At 35.8% G+C, this 14,091-nt stretch overlaps 2 protein-coding genes across 4 annotated transcripts; both read right to left on the reverse strand.

Annotated features, from left to right (window-relative positions):
- Positions 1 to 213: 213 nt before the first annotated feature.
- LOC18107912 (uncharacterized) lies at positions 214 to 6,797 on the reverse strand. Its single transcript, XM_024590782.2, has 8 exons — positions 6,473 to 6,797; positions 6,142 to 6,373; positions 5,752 to 5,987; positions 4,499 to 5,186; positions 3,658 to 4,024; positions 2,711 to 2,805; positions 1,741 to 1,935; positions 214 to 1,213 (listed from the first exon to the last, which is right to left on the reverse strand). Exons 2-8 carry the CDS (start codon positions 6,346 to 6,348, stop codon positions 605 to 607), a joined length of 2,397 nt encoding a protein of 798 aa, XP_024446550.1. The 5' UTR covers positions 6,349 to 6,373; positions 6,473 to 6,797; the 3' UTR covers positions 214 to 604.
- Positions 6,798 to 7,715: 918 nt separating this feature from the next.
- Positions 7,716 to 13,816, reverse strand: LOC18107913 (uncharacterized). Of its 3 annotated transcripts, none has more exons than XM_052448850.1 (6): positions 12,811 to 13,816; positions 10,560 to 10,780; positions 10,202 to 10,442; positions 10,005 to 10,090; positions 9,789 to 9,880; positions 7,716 to 8,365 (listed from the first exon to the last, which is right to left on the reverse strand). In XM_052448850.1, exons 1-6 carry the CDS (start codon positions 12,946 to 12,948, stop codon positions 8,148 to 8,150), a joined length of 996 nt encoding a protein of 331 aa, XP_052304810.1. In that variant the 5' UTR covers positions 12,949 to 13,816; the 3' UTR covers positions 7,716 to 8,147. The 3 variants fall into 3 exon arrangements, with proteins under 3 accessions (XP_052304810.1, XP_024445798.1, XP_024445797.1); XM_024590030.2 differs by lacking the exon at positions 12,811 to 13,816 and adding an exon at positions 11,331 to 11,637; XM_024590029.2 differs by lacking the exon at positions 12,811 to 13,816 and adding an exon at positions 11,134 to 11,324.
- Between the last annotated feature and the right edge of the window lie 275 nt (positions 13,817 to 14,091).

A 14,091-nucleotide genomic window follows, 5' to 3' on the forward strand; every position in this document is an offset into this window, starting at 1 on the left:
TCCAAACTTTAAAAAAGATCAAAATCCAAATAAATTGTTTTTTTGTAAGTTTATAAGTGTTTTTCTATAAAATGAGAGAAAAGAAAAAACCTCCAAAAGGAAGCTTAACCAAACCTCTTTTGTTAGCGCCACTTTTAATATTGAAATATAATCTTCAATTAATCTAATATTAAATAATAAAATTAAAAAATATTAATTTAAAAAAGAAAAAAATTTAATCAATCAGGTTAACACATCAATTAACTTGTGAAATACATGATAAGTGTGATAACTTAATAAAAAATAAAATTAATATTTAATAATAAAATTAAAAAAAAATAATGAAAAAAATAAAACAAAGCATTATTAAAACCCCTTACTCTAACTAGTCATGTCACTCCCACAACAAAGTCCTATTTACATAAAATCAAGGTCTGGAGTTGCTCTTCTATACGGGCACTATTGTAGCCTGTTCTTCATGAATGAATATCTGTACCCAAGGACTTTTCAGCACCACAAAACAGAATCATCTATGTGAATTAATCGATGCCTTCATTCCACTATGAGTACAAAAGCACTTGACACCATTTTGTCTCACCCAACAATCTCTAGTTGTTTTGCATTTTCATGGTCCTCGCATCTTGTCAACGATGTTCCTTCCCTTTTCTTCAATATGCCGCCTCTTTTCTTCGAATTTCTCCCCCATCTTCTTCCCTAGATCAAGCATCTTCGCTCTTCTTCCCATTTTCTTAGGTATTTCTTCAACAGCATGAGTCTGTTTCTCCAGAGTTAGAAGAGACCTAGACAGTAGTGATTGACTCTCCGAGATATATCCACTGCTTCCTCGGCCAGTTTCTTGTGCTTCACTGATTGTCAACAAAGGACTTGTTAGATCTTGCGATGATTTGTCATTTTTCATTGATGGCTTGTTAGAGCTTAATGCGCGTGGCAATGCATCTGAATAATCAGAAAATGACTGTTGAACATTTTCAGCTTTTTGATGCTTGCTTTCTGGATGATCAAGTGAGGTTCCTCTGCTAACTTCAATATTGGTTTTTGCATCAAGTTGGGAGTTCAAGAGCTCAAGTTCAATGTCATTATCACTAGCGGCTTCTTGATTAATCCATATAAAAGGAGCAGCATTTCGAGGGACCCAGTCATTCTTCTCTGCTAACATCCCGGGGATGCAAACACTTTCACAGTTTGGGAGAACCATCGTCTCGCGGATCGCAGCCTGCATTATTGAGACTTGCATCAGATGAACCTACCTTCCATCTATCATTCATCCTATCCTATTTCCATAAAAGTACCTAAAACCCCAAACATGAGCTGCAAACTAAAAGCACTCTGATGGAATATCACAATTGACAAACTGATAATATAAAAGGAAGTCTCAGTGAAGTGTCAATCTCGCATATGACAAGCAAGAGTCCTAAACTATTCCAAAGCAAAAAAAAGCAAAGGCAAATACAGGGGTTTGGAGTTGTGATAATAAAATGCTTCCATCGGTGAACATAAAAATCACACACGCTATAAATAGTCGTAAGTAATTTAATCAGAATATGATTCACTGAAATGACGGAACTGCTTGCAATAAACATTGAGAAAGGGAAATGAAGTACTTAGAGCTGCATGCTCATTAATGCAGACATCCTGTCAAGCAACGTAGCGACCCAAGTGATGATTGCGTTTGTGTTGAGGGAAAGTTTTTTTAAAAAAAAATACTGAAGAGTAGTCCTATGAAACAAGGAAGTTCCACACCTTAAATTTATTAATCAGGAACGAAGCTACTTGTCCACTGGTGATCTTGTGTTCCCCAACAGAAGACTCCAACTCAAACTCCACATCAGGCATGGATGTGAAGCCAAACCATAACTGATCAGAAGGAGGTGGCTTAATATGTAATCTCACCGTTCCACGAAGAGATGCGACCCTTATTGACAATGAAAGTGGCACCTGCAATCGATGATATGAAATAGTTACTGGGCAATTTCACTTTTAGTTAAGGAGACTTCTGCATGTACCCTCCAAATCGTTCAATACATGTAATAATATGAAATAGACAGGACTCGCTTCTTAAAACCATAATGCATCATCTGTATGGTTCCACCTCTTGTGACCATCCTAAGTAATCTTTTATCATTCTTATTAGTTTCTTTTCCAAGTTTTCAACCAAGCAGGAAATAATTTACCGTTAAAATCAATTTGCAAATTTTACAATGATGAATTTTGCATGGTTAAGGTGGTCTTATAAACATAGGAAGTAGATTCCCTACAAAATAGGATGTTGAAATAGAGGCAAATGAATAGAAGAAAGCATCGTAGATCCAATATTCCTTATGAGGAAAAAAAAAAGGCCATGCCAAGCACAACTGATGGGGAATGAAGAAGTAAGAAACATAAGAGAATGCTAGCCACATGATTTTGACTCCGGCTTGAAGGGCCAACAACAGAAATGGCAAATTTTTATGTTTGAATACTATTCTCATTATACAGCTATAGCAGGAGTCATGTCACGAGGATTCATCTAACCAATGGTTGAAAAAAAACGTGGGAAACAAATGTATATCAGTGTCGATGATAGTAACATAACTAAGATACTGAATTACAGGCAAATGCTACTATTGAATTCACATTAATTCAAGGGAGAAACACCATCCAATAAGGATACATGCGTCTTCATAAACAAGTAGAAACACTCTAGACATACAGAAAAAGGTTTTTTACAAACCTGCAGAACCTGTTTCGCGACAGAATTAAGAATGGACTTCCACCTAGATAAATCGGTTGATGTTGATGCACCACTTTTAGAGTCCTTTAATTTATCTGTAGCAAGAAAAGAAGAGAGTCAATTGGTATTGTTTATTGTGGATTTTCATTAAATCAGTCAATTAACAATTCCTAATGTCCAAACCAACAACGAATAAAAGCATTAATCATTAACACTGTTACAATAAGTGGAATAAAGAATCCCGTTGCAATAAGTGGAATAAAGGAATAGTACATCTTTATCATCTTGACACAGGTCTACCTCCTCCTTGATTCCTAATTCAAGATGATATTGCATGGACCAGGATAATTCAATGGCCATGTATGTCATGCACCTATCTTGACTAGGATAAGCAGATAACCATCCCATCCTCGTAGTTTTGTTTCTGTCTACAAAGCCACAATTCTTTAGAGGATATATGCAATGTTCATTAATGGAAAGACACCAATTCATTTCCTGCATGAACAGAGAAATGTGAAACAAGCACATCCCTTGAGAAAGTTTGACCTCATTTACGGCTTTCCAGGTAAGAAAGAGCAGGATCCTAGAATTGGTTTGCATTGAAATCCTCTGATGTTATCTTGTTTGCATGAGTGAATGCATCCATCCAAGTGCATGCATACCATTATCATTTCAAATAATATCAACACAAATATGGTCTGAATTAACTATAAAGTTGAAAAGCAGTTAGCAGCATTCCAGTATTTTGTTTCTCACGTATGACAGCCAAAGAAACTCATCAGACTCTTCGAAAGGCATGAAATCCTATTGCAGAATCACTACGAAAGTTTGATTGCAACTTTACAATCATATAAGGCTTTTATCTCTGTGCATCAGAGTTTATAGCATTCGAAAGCATTAGCTAGCAAACGAGCATACAAAACGTAAATCAGTAAAGAATTACTTACCAGGCTTAGTATTACCCTCATCCTTCCATTCATGTGAATCGACAGTCCCTTCAGAAAGATTCAACTGCTCTCCAAGATGTTCAAAACCTTCCAGAAGGTCTGAAGAAACATCCCTAATAGAGCTGGATCCTGAGTCTGTATTCACCACACCTTTCTCCATAACTAGGTCACGAACTTCCAGTCTTGTTTCAATACCTGGCACCACCCCACCACAATATTCGATGTCAAATTCCCATGCCCATACTTCGTTCATGTCTGTAGGAAGAACCCTAATACCATCAATATATGGTGGAAGATTTCCAAGTTCTAGATCAGTGCATATGACTTCACCAATGTAACTGGGGGTCCTCATATTGGACAATGTTCCCTGTTATCCCAAATTAGGAAAGAAAAATGTCTGAGTACATCTAAATCTAAAAAACAGAAAAAAAGCATAAGCATATTCTTCAAAGAACACCTATTACGTGCAATAATTTGAAATATCTTCACCTAGCCTGTGGGATTTCCTCCCTTTGACCACAGTTAAGTTCTGAAGGAAGCAGGATTTATTCACTGTTGCAAGAGTTCTATCTACTTACTATGTCAGGGCACAAGCAAAAAGTCCAAGCATTTGGAATTAGCGAAGGCTAGAGCATGAGTACGCAACAGAACCTATATTGAGGCTATATTTCTAAGTGCATTTACATCAAAATGGAAATTAATTGATAGCCCAATCCCAACATTGCTACACGCTGCTGATGATAAAACTACAAGCAAAAGCATCATCTACACATAGCAGAATCTAACATGCATCAATGGACAAGCATAAGTTCTGTTGGATATAATTTGGGAAATAATAGACCTGAATCCATGCTTGCGCTAAACTCTTCATCTTGGCATTGCTTTTGGCATCAAAAAAGAGCCGAGAAATAATCAAATTCCAGCAGAGTGATCCCTCATCAATATTTAACTTTTCATCAGTGTCTGTATTAGAAATGGTGGAGATCTGGCTTTGGCTTGATGCACGAGAAAAGGTTGACGGTGAAGGTAATGCTACATTTTCTTCTTCAGAGATGATAGGATCCTTTAATGTTGGAGCATTCTTTCCCACACTACCAGCAAAAGCTGGGTCCTGGGATGGATGATATTTATCATTAATCTTTCTCTCTTCACGGCCTAACAAGGAAGTCACCTTATTTTCGACACTAGTCTTTGATGCCTTTCTGGCAAGCTTTTTCCAAAACAGGAGAACCTTCGATTCAGAACCATCAAGCCTACTACTAGCCCTATCTATTGGCTCAGCATAGAACCCAACTGAAGGTTTCATAAATGAAGGGTATCCTGTATTTAAGGATGTCAAATAACGGTGGAAATCTTCATTCAAATTGGTGAACCAGTTGAGTTTTTCTTGGTCATCACTTGAAGCAAGACGCAGGGCTTTGCACCATGACTCCTTCTCCCAGGACGTCTCAAGAAAAATAAACACTGTCTTACTTGCATTATATATTGGTGAAGTTTTGCTTTCCACTTTTATCGGAAATCTTTCGGCCCTGTGATAGCATTAGAGATGAGTCATGTTTCTACTTATATCAAGGGTGAAAAAGACTACATAACTTATTAAGCTATGTGTAACAGCATTATGTAACGCGGATATTTCCAACACTAAATGAATGCAAAATTCGATTCTACTGAGCTGAGTAATAAGGAATTTCAGTATGGTTTTTAAAAGCGAGTATTTCAGCCCTGGTCAAACTGGTTACAAATGACGAGAGAAGTTGATATCCTGAACATATGTGGTCACTTTAATGGCACTGACCATTACTTTGGCAACATTTTATGCAGTTATGGGAATCTTGATGGTTGCGACCACTAAAAGGAGCTGTGCATGAGAAATAATCATACTGATTTGTCAGGCTGAAGTTCCTTTTCCAACAAGAAATTCTAAGCCAAAATTTACACACAGAGAAGTAGGAGGCATGACGTCTTTGGTCCTTTACTTGTCAATAGCAAAACAAATCCCAGAAAGCATTAAAAAGGCAACTGAATAATTAGAATGTGTGAAACTGTACAATGTAATAGTAACTAACCAAAGAGTCTCATGAAGACAATATTTACCATTTTCTTGAGGGAAGGCTTGTAGCAGAAACGGCTTCTATCACACAACCTGTCAAAGGGATAGCTCTATGTGAACCACCTGAATCTGTCAAAATAAGTGACCTGTCCTTGATGTTTGCATGTTTTCGAATGGGAGTAACCTCAAGGATCTCCCTTTTCCTCTTTTGATCTTTTGGTACTTTTTCCACAGGCCAATTCCCGGGAACCTTATCTGATTCAAGAACCCAGACAATTCCCTAAGTCACAAAAGTAAATCAGTCCTAATATAAGAAGAAAGTATCAGTCTTTCACAATATATAAATAAAAAAAGAAAAAGTAGCATTTTGACAAGAATTCAAAGAAGTAAACGTAAGAAGCTAGTCAGTAGAGATTGAAAGATAATAAAGAGACCTTCTTGTTAAAGGCATAATAAAGGGACTGTTGGGGATCGAGGTCTTGATGAGGAGAAGAAGAATGTGATGCTTGTTGTTGTGGTTGAAGATGAGTCTTTCGATTCAATCTTTTAATAAAGAAGTAAACACCCAGAGCTTGTAAAGCAACAAGAGTGAGCAGGCCAGAAACAAAGCCACCACCGAATATCACTGCCACGGAACACATGATCACCGACTTCCCTTCCCTTTTGCTTCCAGTCAATGAAATGATTTGGTCAGCAACATAAGAAAAACATAAAGAAACTAAGAGTAGAGAGGTGTTATTGTTTATCTGAGATTGGCTGACTTACTAGAGTGGAAAAGAACAAAAACAAGGGAAATGGGGAGAAGCTAACTTATGTAAGCAAGATGGTATTTACTGGAAAGAAATCAAGCAAGCAATAAAATCATGTTATTGCAATAATAATAAGTAATGGTACTGCTACTACTAGGCTACTAGCTGCTTTGTTTTGTATGTTTACTGTTTGCTCGAGAGAAGAAGAGAAGAGATAGCTTCTTGTTTGCTTTTGCTTTTTGCTTGGGCCTCCCATCTTCTTCTTGTTGGATAGAATACGTTTGAATTCAATAGCAACTCGCGTCTACTCTGTCCTGTACAGTACAGTATGGCTTAGGGGTTGGTGATGGGGTTTAGGGGGGAACCAGGTATATTACTTGTTGCTATTATTACCCACTACTACCTCCCTTCTTTTCCTTTTCACTTCTATGATTTACATGAAGAGTTTTACTTATATCATTGATATATTTATTTCCATAAATTAATAACAATTAATATATGGAAATAAAATCATCCCAGTTATATCAGTATTTACTTATAATTATTTAAGTATTGACCCCAAATATATTACCCATTTCTCCATTTCATCTCAAACATATATAACACATTGAAAAAACTAAAAAAGTGTCTTCTTCAAGTAATATTAGGGTTTAAGAAATGGTGGGAGAATATAAGGAATTTCGGTTTTGAATTCTGCTTATTTGTGAAAGAGCCGAAACTTTCCAATAAAGGAGAGGAAGCTTCACAGTTTTCATTCTCACAAACTCAAAACAAATGGACACTCCACCGGACGAAAAATATATTCAACTTTCAGAGGTAAGAGATTAGTTTTTAGTTTGATTTTAAATTGTTTTTTATTTGAAAAAAAATATTAAATTGATTTACTTTTTTTAAGATGTTTTTTTTTTCAATTTTGATGTGCTGGCATAAAAAAAATATTAATTTAATACATTTTCAATTTAAAAAAAAACCATTGTACACTACAACTAAGCCCGAACTTAATCAAGCTGCAAGAAACACAATACTAAACCCACGCTTAATCCTGCTGCAAGAGTGGAATATGATTGAAAAAGGAACGGCAAAGCCCTCATGTATCACTTCATTATCATTTGATTCTCGAATATAGATAGACAGGCACACAGACAATCTCACTTCTCCACCCCATCCATTCACTTATAGATTTTGTGTGATATACATGCACATGCTTATCACACAAGTAGCCAGTGCAAATTCTAAAACAGAAAGAAAGAACAAATCCATTTACAACACTTTTGCACATTAGAAACTAGCAACAGATCCTTGTGATACAAAGCTCAGATTACAAGATAATAAGAAATTAAGAAAATGGACATCCTGAAACTAAGCTGCCGATCCACAAACTCTCATTTTTTTAAGTCTCTTCTTCCTCTTTGCCAAGGAAACCAACTCAGTCCACAAAACAAACTCCCCCTCTAACAAAACTTTCTGGATCAACAAGCCATTGTATACTGGGGAACCGCTTTCATGGCTTCTTCAAACTACATTTAACTTTGAAACCTTTTACATGTATGCCTATCCAAAGTAGGCGGGCATAATAAAGTTATACGTTAATATCAGAACTGCCAACGAGGGACTGTTTTCATGGTGGTTGCTGGATCACTGGAGAAAAACAAACCTAGGTGGGAGGGAAACAAGTTAGAGAACAAACTAATTTACATGGTGTACTGGCAGCTGGTAAAAAAGCTATAATCATGATGGTGGACATTTAGCTGCTTCAACCAGGAATCAGCAGCACTTTCAAGATAAATCATTCTTTCATCATCAGATGTCTCTGGATTTATCCAAAGATTCCCTTGCAATTTGTATGTGGCCAGACCGAATGGAGGAAGGGATATACAGACATTTCCCTCTCCATCCTCATTGACGCAATCTGCAGAAGCAAAGGCCAACAAAGGTGGAGATACTTGTTAAACATTAGGTGACAACAACTCTCTCTAAAATAGATGGATAGCATTGAGAGAATTGATCTGAAAGGCCATGGAACAAATCAAATCCAAAAGCTCCTTGGCAATGGATAGGCATTGAAGCAAAGAGCAGTGAGCTAAACCAGAACCAGAGCCATCCAACAAAATCAAACAAAGCCACATAAATTATATGTCACGTGAGTTACAAATATGTACTAGATACGAGATGGTATGGATTCATGGGATCTGATACCAACAAGCTCTGCAAAGATGGCTAGATTAGGCCCAACAATCAATTATGGTGACCTAAATTCTCTAGGGGATTCTGAATGCTTCTTCAGGTACTACACTAATAGACATCAGTAAGTTGTAAGTTGTGGAGGAAATTGGTGAAGTCAATGCTGGACGTAACATGGTAGGCTATAGGATTTGCCAGCTGGCCCAAAATGGAGAGAAGAATGATTAGTTTGTATTCTGATAAGTGGTAACACAATATTTATGTATCCTCGGAGTGAGAAAAACATTTTGAAATTGATATGGATAAATTGCAACTTCAAGGTTATTCATGCAATGTTCAAACAAATTTCACAAGTCCAGCATAAGTGAAGGATTGTAGGACAAGATTGAGCAGTTTCCAAGCACCATCTGGTTGTTAGGGGGATGATGAAAAATAAAATTGCTTTCCAATATCCCCTGAGTTTTATCTCTGTGCTACAAGACTAAGAGCTTGTTTGGCAGTGTGGTTGCGGGTGCTTTTCAAATAATTTTTCATGCCAAAATGCATGCAAATGATGTTTTTTTCATTTTTTAAAAATCATTTTTGACATCAGCACATCAAAACGATCCAAAACGTACAAACCATATTAAATTTTAGCAAAAAAAAAAATTCAAATTTTTTGGGAACGCAAGTTGAACCGCATTCCCAAACGTTACCTAAATACTTTCACCTAACTTCAAAATTCCCTTCACTTGAGGAATAGGTATATCTTTCGTATGGAAAAAAAAAAAAGGTGTCTCAGGTTTCTTTTACTTATTTGAACTGAAGCATGAGGAACATTTTACAATCCAATCATGTCCTGATTTTCATTCCTACAAGTCCTAATCTCATGATACCTGTTTACATCAATATTCAGAAAGGCATTATAAATTGCACTGTTTTTGGTCTACATTGTAAAGCATGGGATGTTATAAAACACAAAAATGAGAGTGCAAGAAGTTGAAACTGTGCTACCCCAGGAAAGTTCATATCAGTCAATTCCATGTCATTTTGAATAACTGTGATAAAAAATGAGACTCAGAAGAATTAGGATAAAGATGCTTTATTCTTTGAAATTCGAAAATCCAGACAAAAATCTGGAAATAAATAAAAGGTGCAAGATAGTAGGATACCTTGGAAAGATGATGAAAGTGTATGATAAGTCAAGAAGCATGATGACAGGTCCTTCTCATTTCCCTGAGATGGAATGTGATATATGGGGTACCTAATCAACAATCAAGACCATACAATTAGTATAGCCTTGTTATGGAAAGGAAAAACGTTGGAGTTGGACTACAAATGCTAGATAACCATGGATAAAATGCATTAAGGAAACCAATCGATTTTACCAAGCAACAGCCATCCAACTCGCCGGAGAAAGATCCACATTCTTGAGTGTCATTAATCCCGGCTTATTCCTGGCTAATTCAGTTATCTGAGAAGGAATAAAAAATCAGAAAGGCATGTACCTAGCATAGCAATAAACATAAAAGTACAACATTCTATAGGGATTTATAGGGCTTTTTGTGCTAAATGGAAATGTAACCTTTTCTAAAAGTGGAACCCTCCAGTAAGGAGAAGATATCTCGAAGTACTGAAAGGACAGAGAGCCAAGCTTATCCCTCATTGACAAAGAACCCTCATGGTCAAAGCTTGAATCTTCAGAAATGGTATCCCATGTCTTGCTGGAATTGTTGCTTAGCGACCTCGACAGTTTATCACTCATGCTGTCATCGCTCCAAGAATCACTTTCAAATTCGACAACATCATTATACTCTCTTGAGTCCCTACAAGAAGAAAAGCACGGTAGCTCAACCTAACTGCCGCAAATCATCAGAGACAAAGGAGCTGCTATCAGCTGAATCTTGGTAGATAAAAGATGAATAGAAAAAAGGTTACAAAACCTGGAAGCCACCACCGACTTATTGCTGTAAATCTGAATGGCTGACAGGTAAGGGACATAATATTGCATAATGGTGTCACCGCTGCTCAACACTACTTGGGTGCCAGCACCATATGCGCTCCATTCATCGTAGCAATCCCATAAATCTCCCAAAGTGAAATATTCAACCATATCCTTAGTACCAGGTGGTTGCCATAAGCTATTTAGATCACGAATGCAGCTCTGCAAAGTATTCAAGAAAGCAAATTTTGAAACGACAACGGTACTTAATGTTAAAAGCGCATGTTCAAGGCTTACTTCCCAAGGAAAGATAATCTAACATGGAGTGTAATGTCTTATGGCAACATTTTTTAGAGTTCAAATTAAAATATTGTTCTCTTTTTTAAAATTTTCTTTCTCATCTTTTTGGTCTTTTTGGCATACTTGCATACAATTGATTGACCAGATTACTCTCCCAGATGGATATAATGGGACTTTAATGTAAAAAAAAAAAAAAAAAAACCTGCAACTTAAGTGAGAAGCATGCTATTAGTCCCCTTTTAATTCATGTCCATGAATGGAATCGATTAACTCACCAAAGATCTTGGGGTTAAACAACACCACAAGAGTACATGTGCTATGGGACCATGTTTGAAATTGAAAAATGAATGCATGGCTGCCTGAAATGAAAGGATTCCTTAATCCCACTACCGATCCATCCATTATCCATGGCAGGGAACCAGGGACCGGGGACCATATGCTACAATAAAAGCACGTAGAGTAACATTTTGACCTTGGTCGAGAGAGAGAGAGAGATAGAGAGATTTTCTTCCTCTCTGGCGATGAGGCATGACATCAAGATGAAAAGGAATAAAATTGAAAATAAAATAAAATAAAGTAATAAATACTACATTTATCTGTTTGGTCTGTGGTGGAGTACCAAGTTTCAGCAACGGGAAACACATGGCAAATCATTCACGTGGCTGTGTGTAAAGAAAAGAAAATTAAAGAAAGGGACAGTTCATCGTGATATAAAAATCTTTATAAAATATAGAGAAACAGGATATTCGCGGCATCCGTCAGGTACGGTATAGAACTGGATAAGACCCTTATGAAAATGGGCTATGTCCAGTACAACCCGACAAATAATATCAATCTAGTTAGGCCCACAACACCACAGAGTCAGAGACAGTAAGTAAAATAATAGGAGTAAATTAATAGGTTTACCTGGAAAATTGACCGGGTTTCAAATCATAAAATTCTGATCTTGTGCAATTCACCGGGTCAACTAAAAATACGGGTAACCGGTGTAATTTAGATGAATTTTTTTTATTTTTTAATAAATTTAAAAAATATAAAAATAATTTATGTATACTTAATTTCATATTTTTTTTATAATCTACTCCTGCATTAATTGTTTTATAATATTTTTGGTTTGTAATAATTATATATAACATATAAGATAAGTATATTATATTTAATATTTTTTTATAATATCTATATTAACTTTTTAATATTAAATAATTATATTACACTTTACTTTTCAATATAAAATAATTATATTACTTTTTAATAATTATACTATATTTTATATTTTTTAATAATTTATATTTACATGGATTGTTTTTTAATTTTTTAATATTTTTTAATAATTTATATTTATATGGATTGTTTTTAAATTTTTTAATATAAAATAATTATACTTCATATTTTTAAAAAAAATGTATAATCTTATATTGTTTCAAACAAAATTCATGTAAAATATCAAAACTCTAAATATAAATTTTTTATTTTTTTAAGTGCCGCCCCTTATTTAGGTCAATACTTTGCCAGGTTTTTCCCGAAAGAAAGAAGAAAAGAAAGAAAAGGAAAGAATAAAAAGAAAAGGTAATCGGTTTTTCCCCCAAAGCGACGACTGAGATCAAATTTAACAGCAGCATTGCTTTTCTTATACTTTGTTTTTTTTTTTTAGTTTTTGCTTCATGAAGACACAAGCAAAAGACAAAAGCCAAAAAGAGAAAAAAAAAAAAAAGGAATAATTATAAAGAAATAATGCGTGCGTGTGTGTTTTCATGTGTATTTAACAAATTCAAAAAACGAAGATTTAGGCCTAATGGTAACTTACCATTAGATTATGAATTTGCAATCGAATAACCCTACCAACCCTTGTGTTAATTTCTACTAGTTTATAAAGAAAAAAAAATAAGGAAAGAAATGATTCAATTAAACAAGAAAGAAAAAGAAAAGAAGAATGGAATTAAAGGGCAGATTACCTCGGGAAGGAATTTAGGAGGAGCAGTTGGAGTTACACATTGAAGAAAGCGTTCAAGATTGGAGTGCTGCCGCTGATGAGTTGTCGAAGGCACCAACACAGACCGCGTTGCGCTTTTTTTACCACTCAGGTCCATCATGACGATGACGATGACGATGATACTACTTAGTAGTAGTGGTAGGAGTAAGCGGTATCCTGTTTTTCAGTGAATTCAATTTTCTTAGCTAGCTAGGCAGAGAGAGAAGCGGGCTGCGGGCAACTCAATCGACCAATTCATTTAAGCGAAGAGATGGAGAAACTGATTGACTGGTAAGAGAGGCCCATCAAGCTTACTATTTTGGCGATTTCTTCGCTGATTTTTTATATATATATATATATATATAATTATACGCGGGCAAAAGAAGGAAGCAACCCCAAATTTATGTTTCCATTTCTTGCACGCGCACACACACACACATATATATATATATATATATATATATATATATATATATATATATAGAGAGAGAGAGAGAGAGAGAGAGAGAGAGATTATCAAAATCCAAGCTAGCCAGAGAACTAAATTAATATGAAAACCGAAACAGATTAAGAGCAGAAGAAAAGGGAAAGAAAGATTGATGGCCAATTCCAAATTAAACTGGAAGACAAACCAACGCCTTAATTCACTCTCTAATTTGCTTGGTTTTTGTTGGGGAGGGGGGCAGCAGCGACAGCTGCTATTAGGTAATCGAGGACAGGGTTGGAAGGAGTTTAATTAATTAAAGAGGAGTGGCGAGGAGGAAGGGAGATGAGAGTGGAGTAGTAGTGAAGAGAAAAACGCAATGCATCTTAAATTTAAAATCAGTTCAATCTCAAAGCAAACTGAGATTTATTAATTATAGCTCCTAGAAGAAATGTTATACTACAGCACTCTCAACCGAAACAAGAAAGAAGACAAAGATGGTTTATATTTCTGCCTTTCGGACAGTAACTACACGTAAGAGAGAGAGACTGTGTGAGCTGTCTGTAAGTTTGTCGGCAAGAGTCATTCACAGTGGTGTCCGGGCTGTGGGTGTTCGCTTCGCCGCGTGTTTGTGTCCACTGTTTAGATCCCTTAGTTTCGTTTCTCTTGTCTTTTCTTTTTTATCCCACTTCTCCTAACTTTTCTTTTTCTTTTTCTTTTTCTTTTTACGTCTGATTTTCCTTTTAAAATTTAATAATGCATTTTGTATTTTAAAAACATGAACGTTCTATAAATTAGCATGCCCATTGCCGTGGGTATTAGAATTGTTACGTGACTAGA

Source organism: Populus trichocarpa, chromosome 18, assembly GCF_000002775.5.
Source record: "Populus trichocarpa isolate Nisqually-1 chromosome 18, P.trichocarpa_v4.1, whole genome shotgun sequence".
NCBI lineage: Eukaryota > Viridiplantae > Streptophyta > Magnoliopsida > Malpighiales > Salicaceae > Populus > Populus trichocarpa.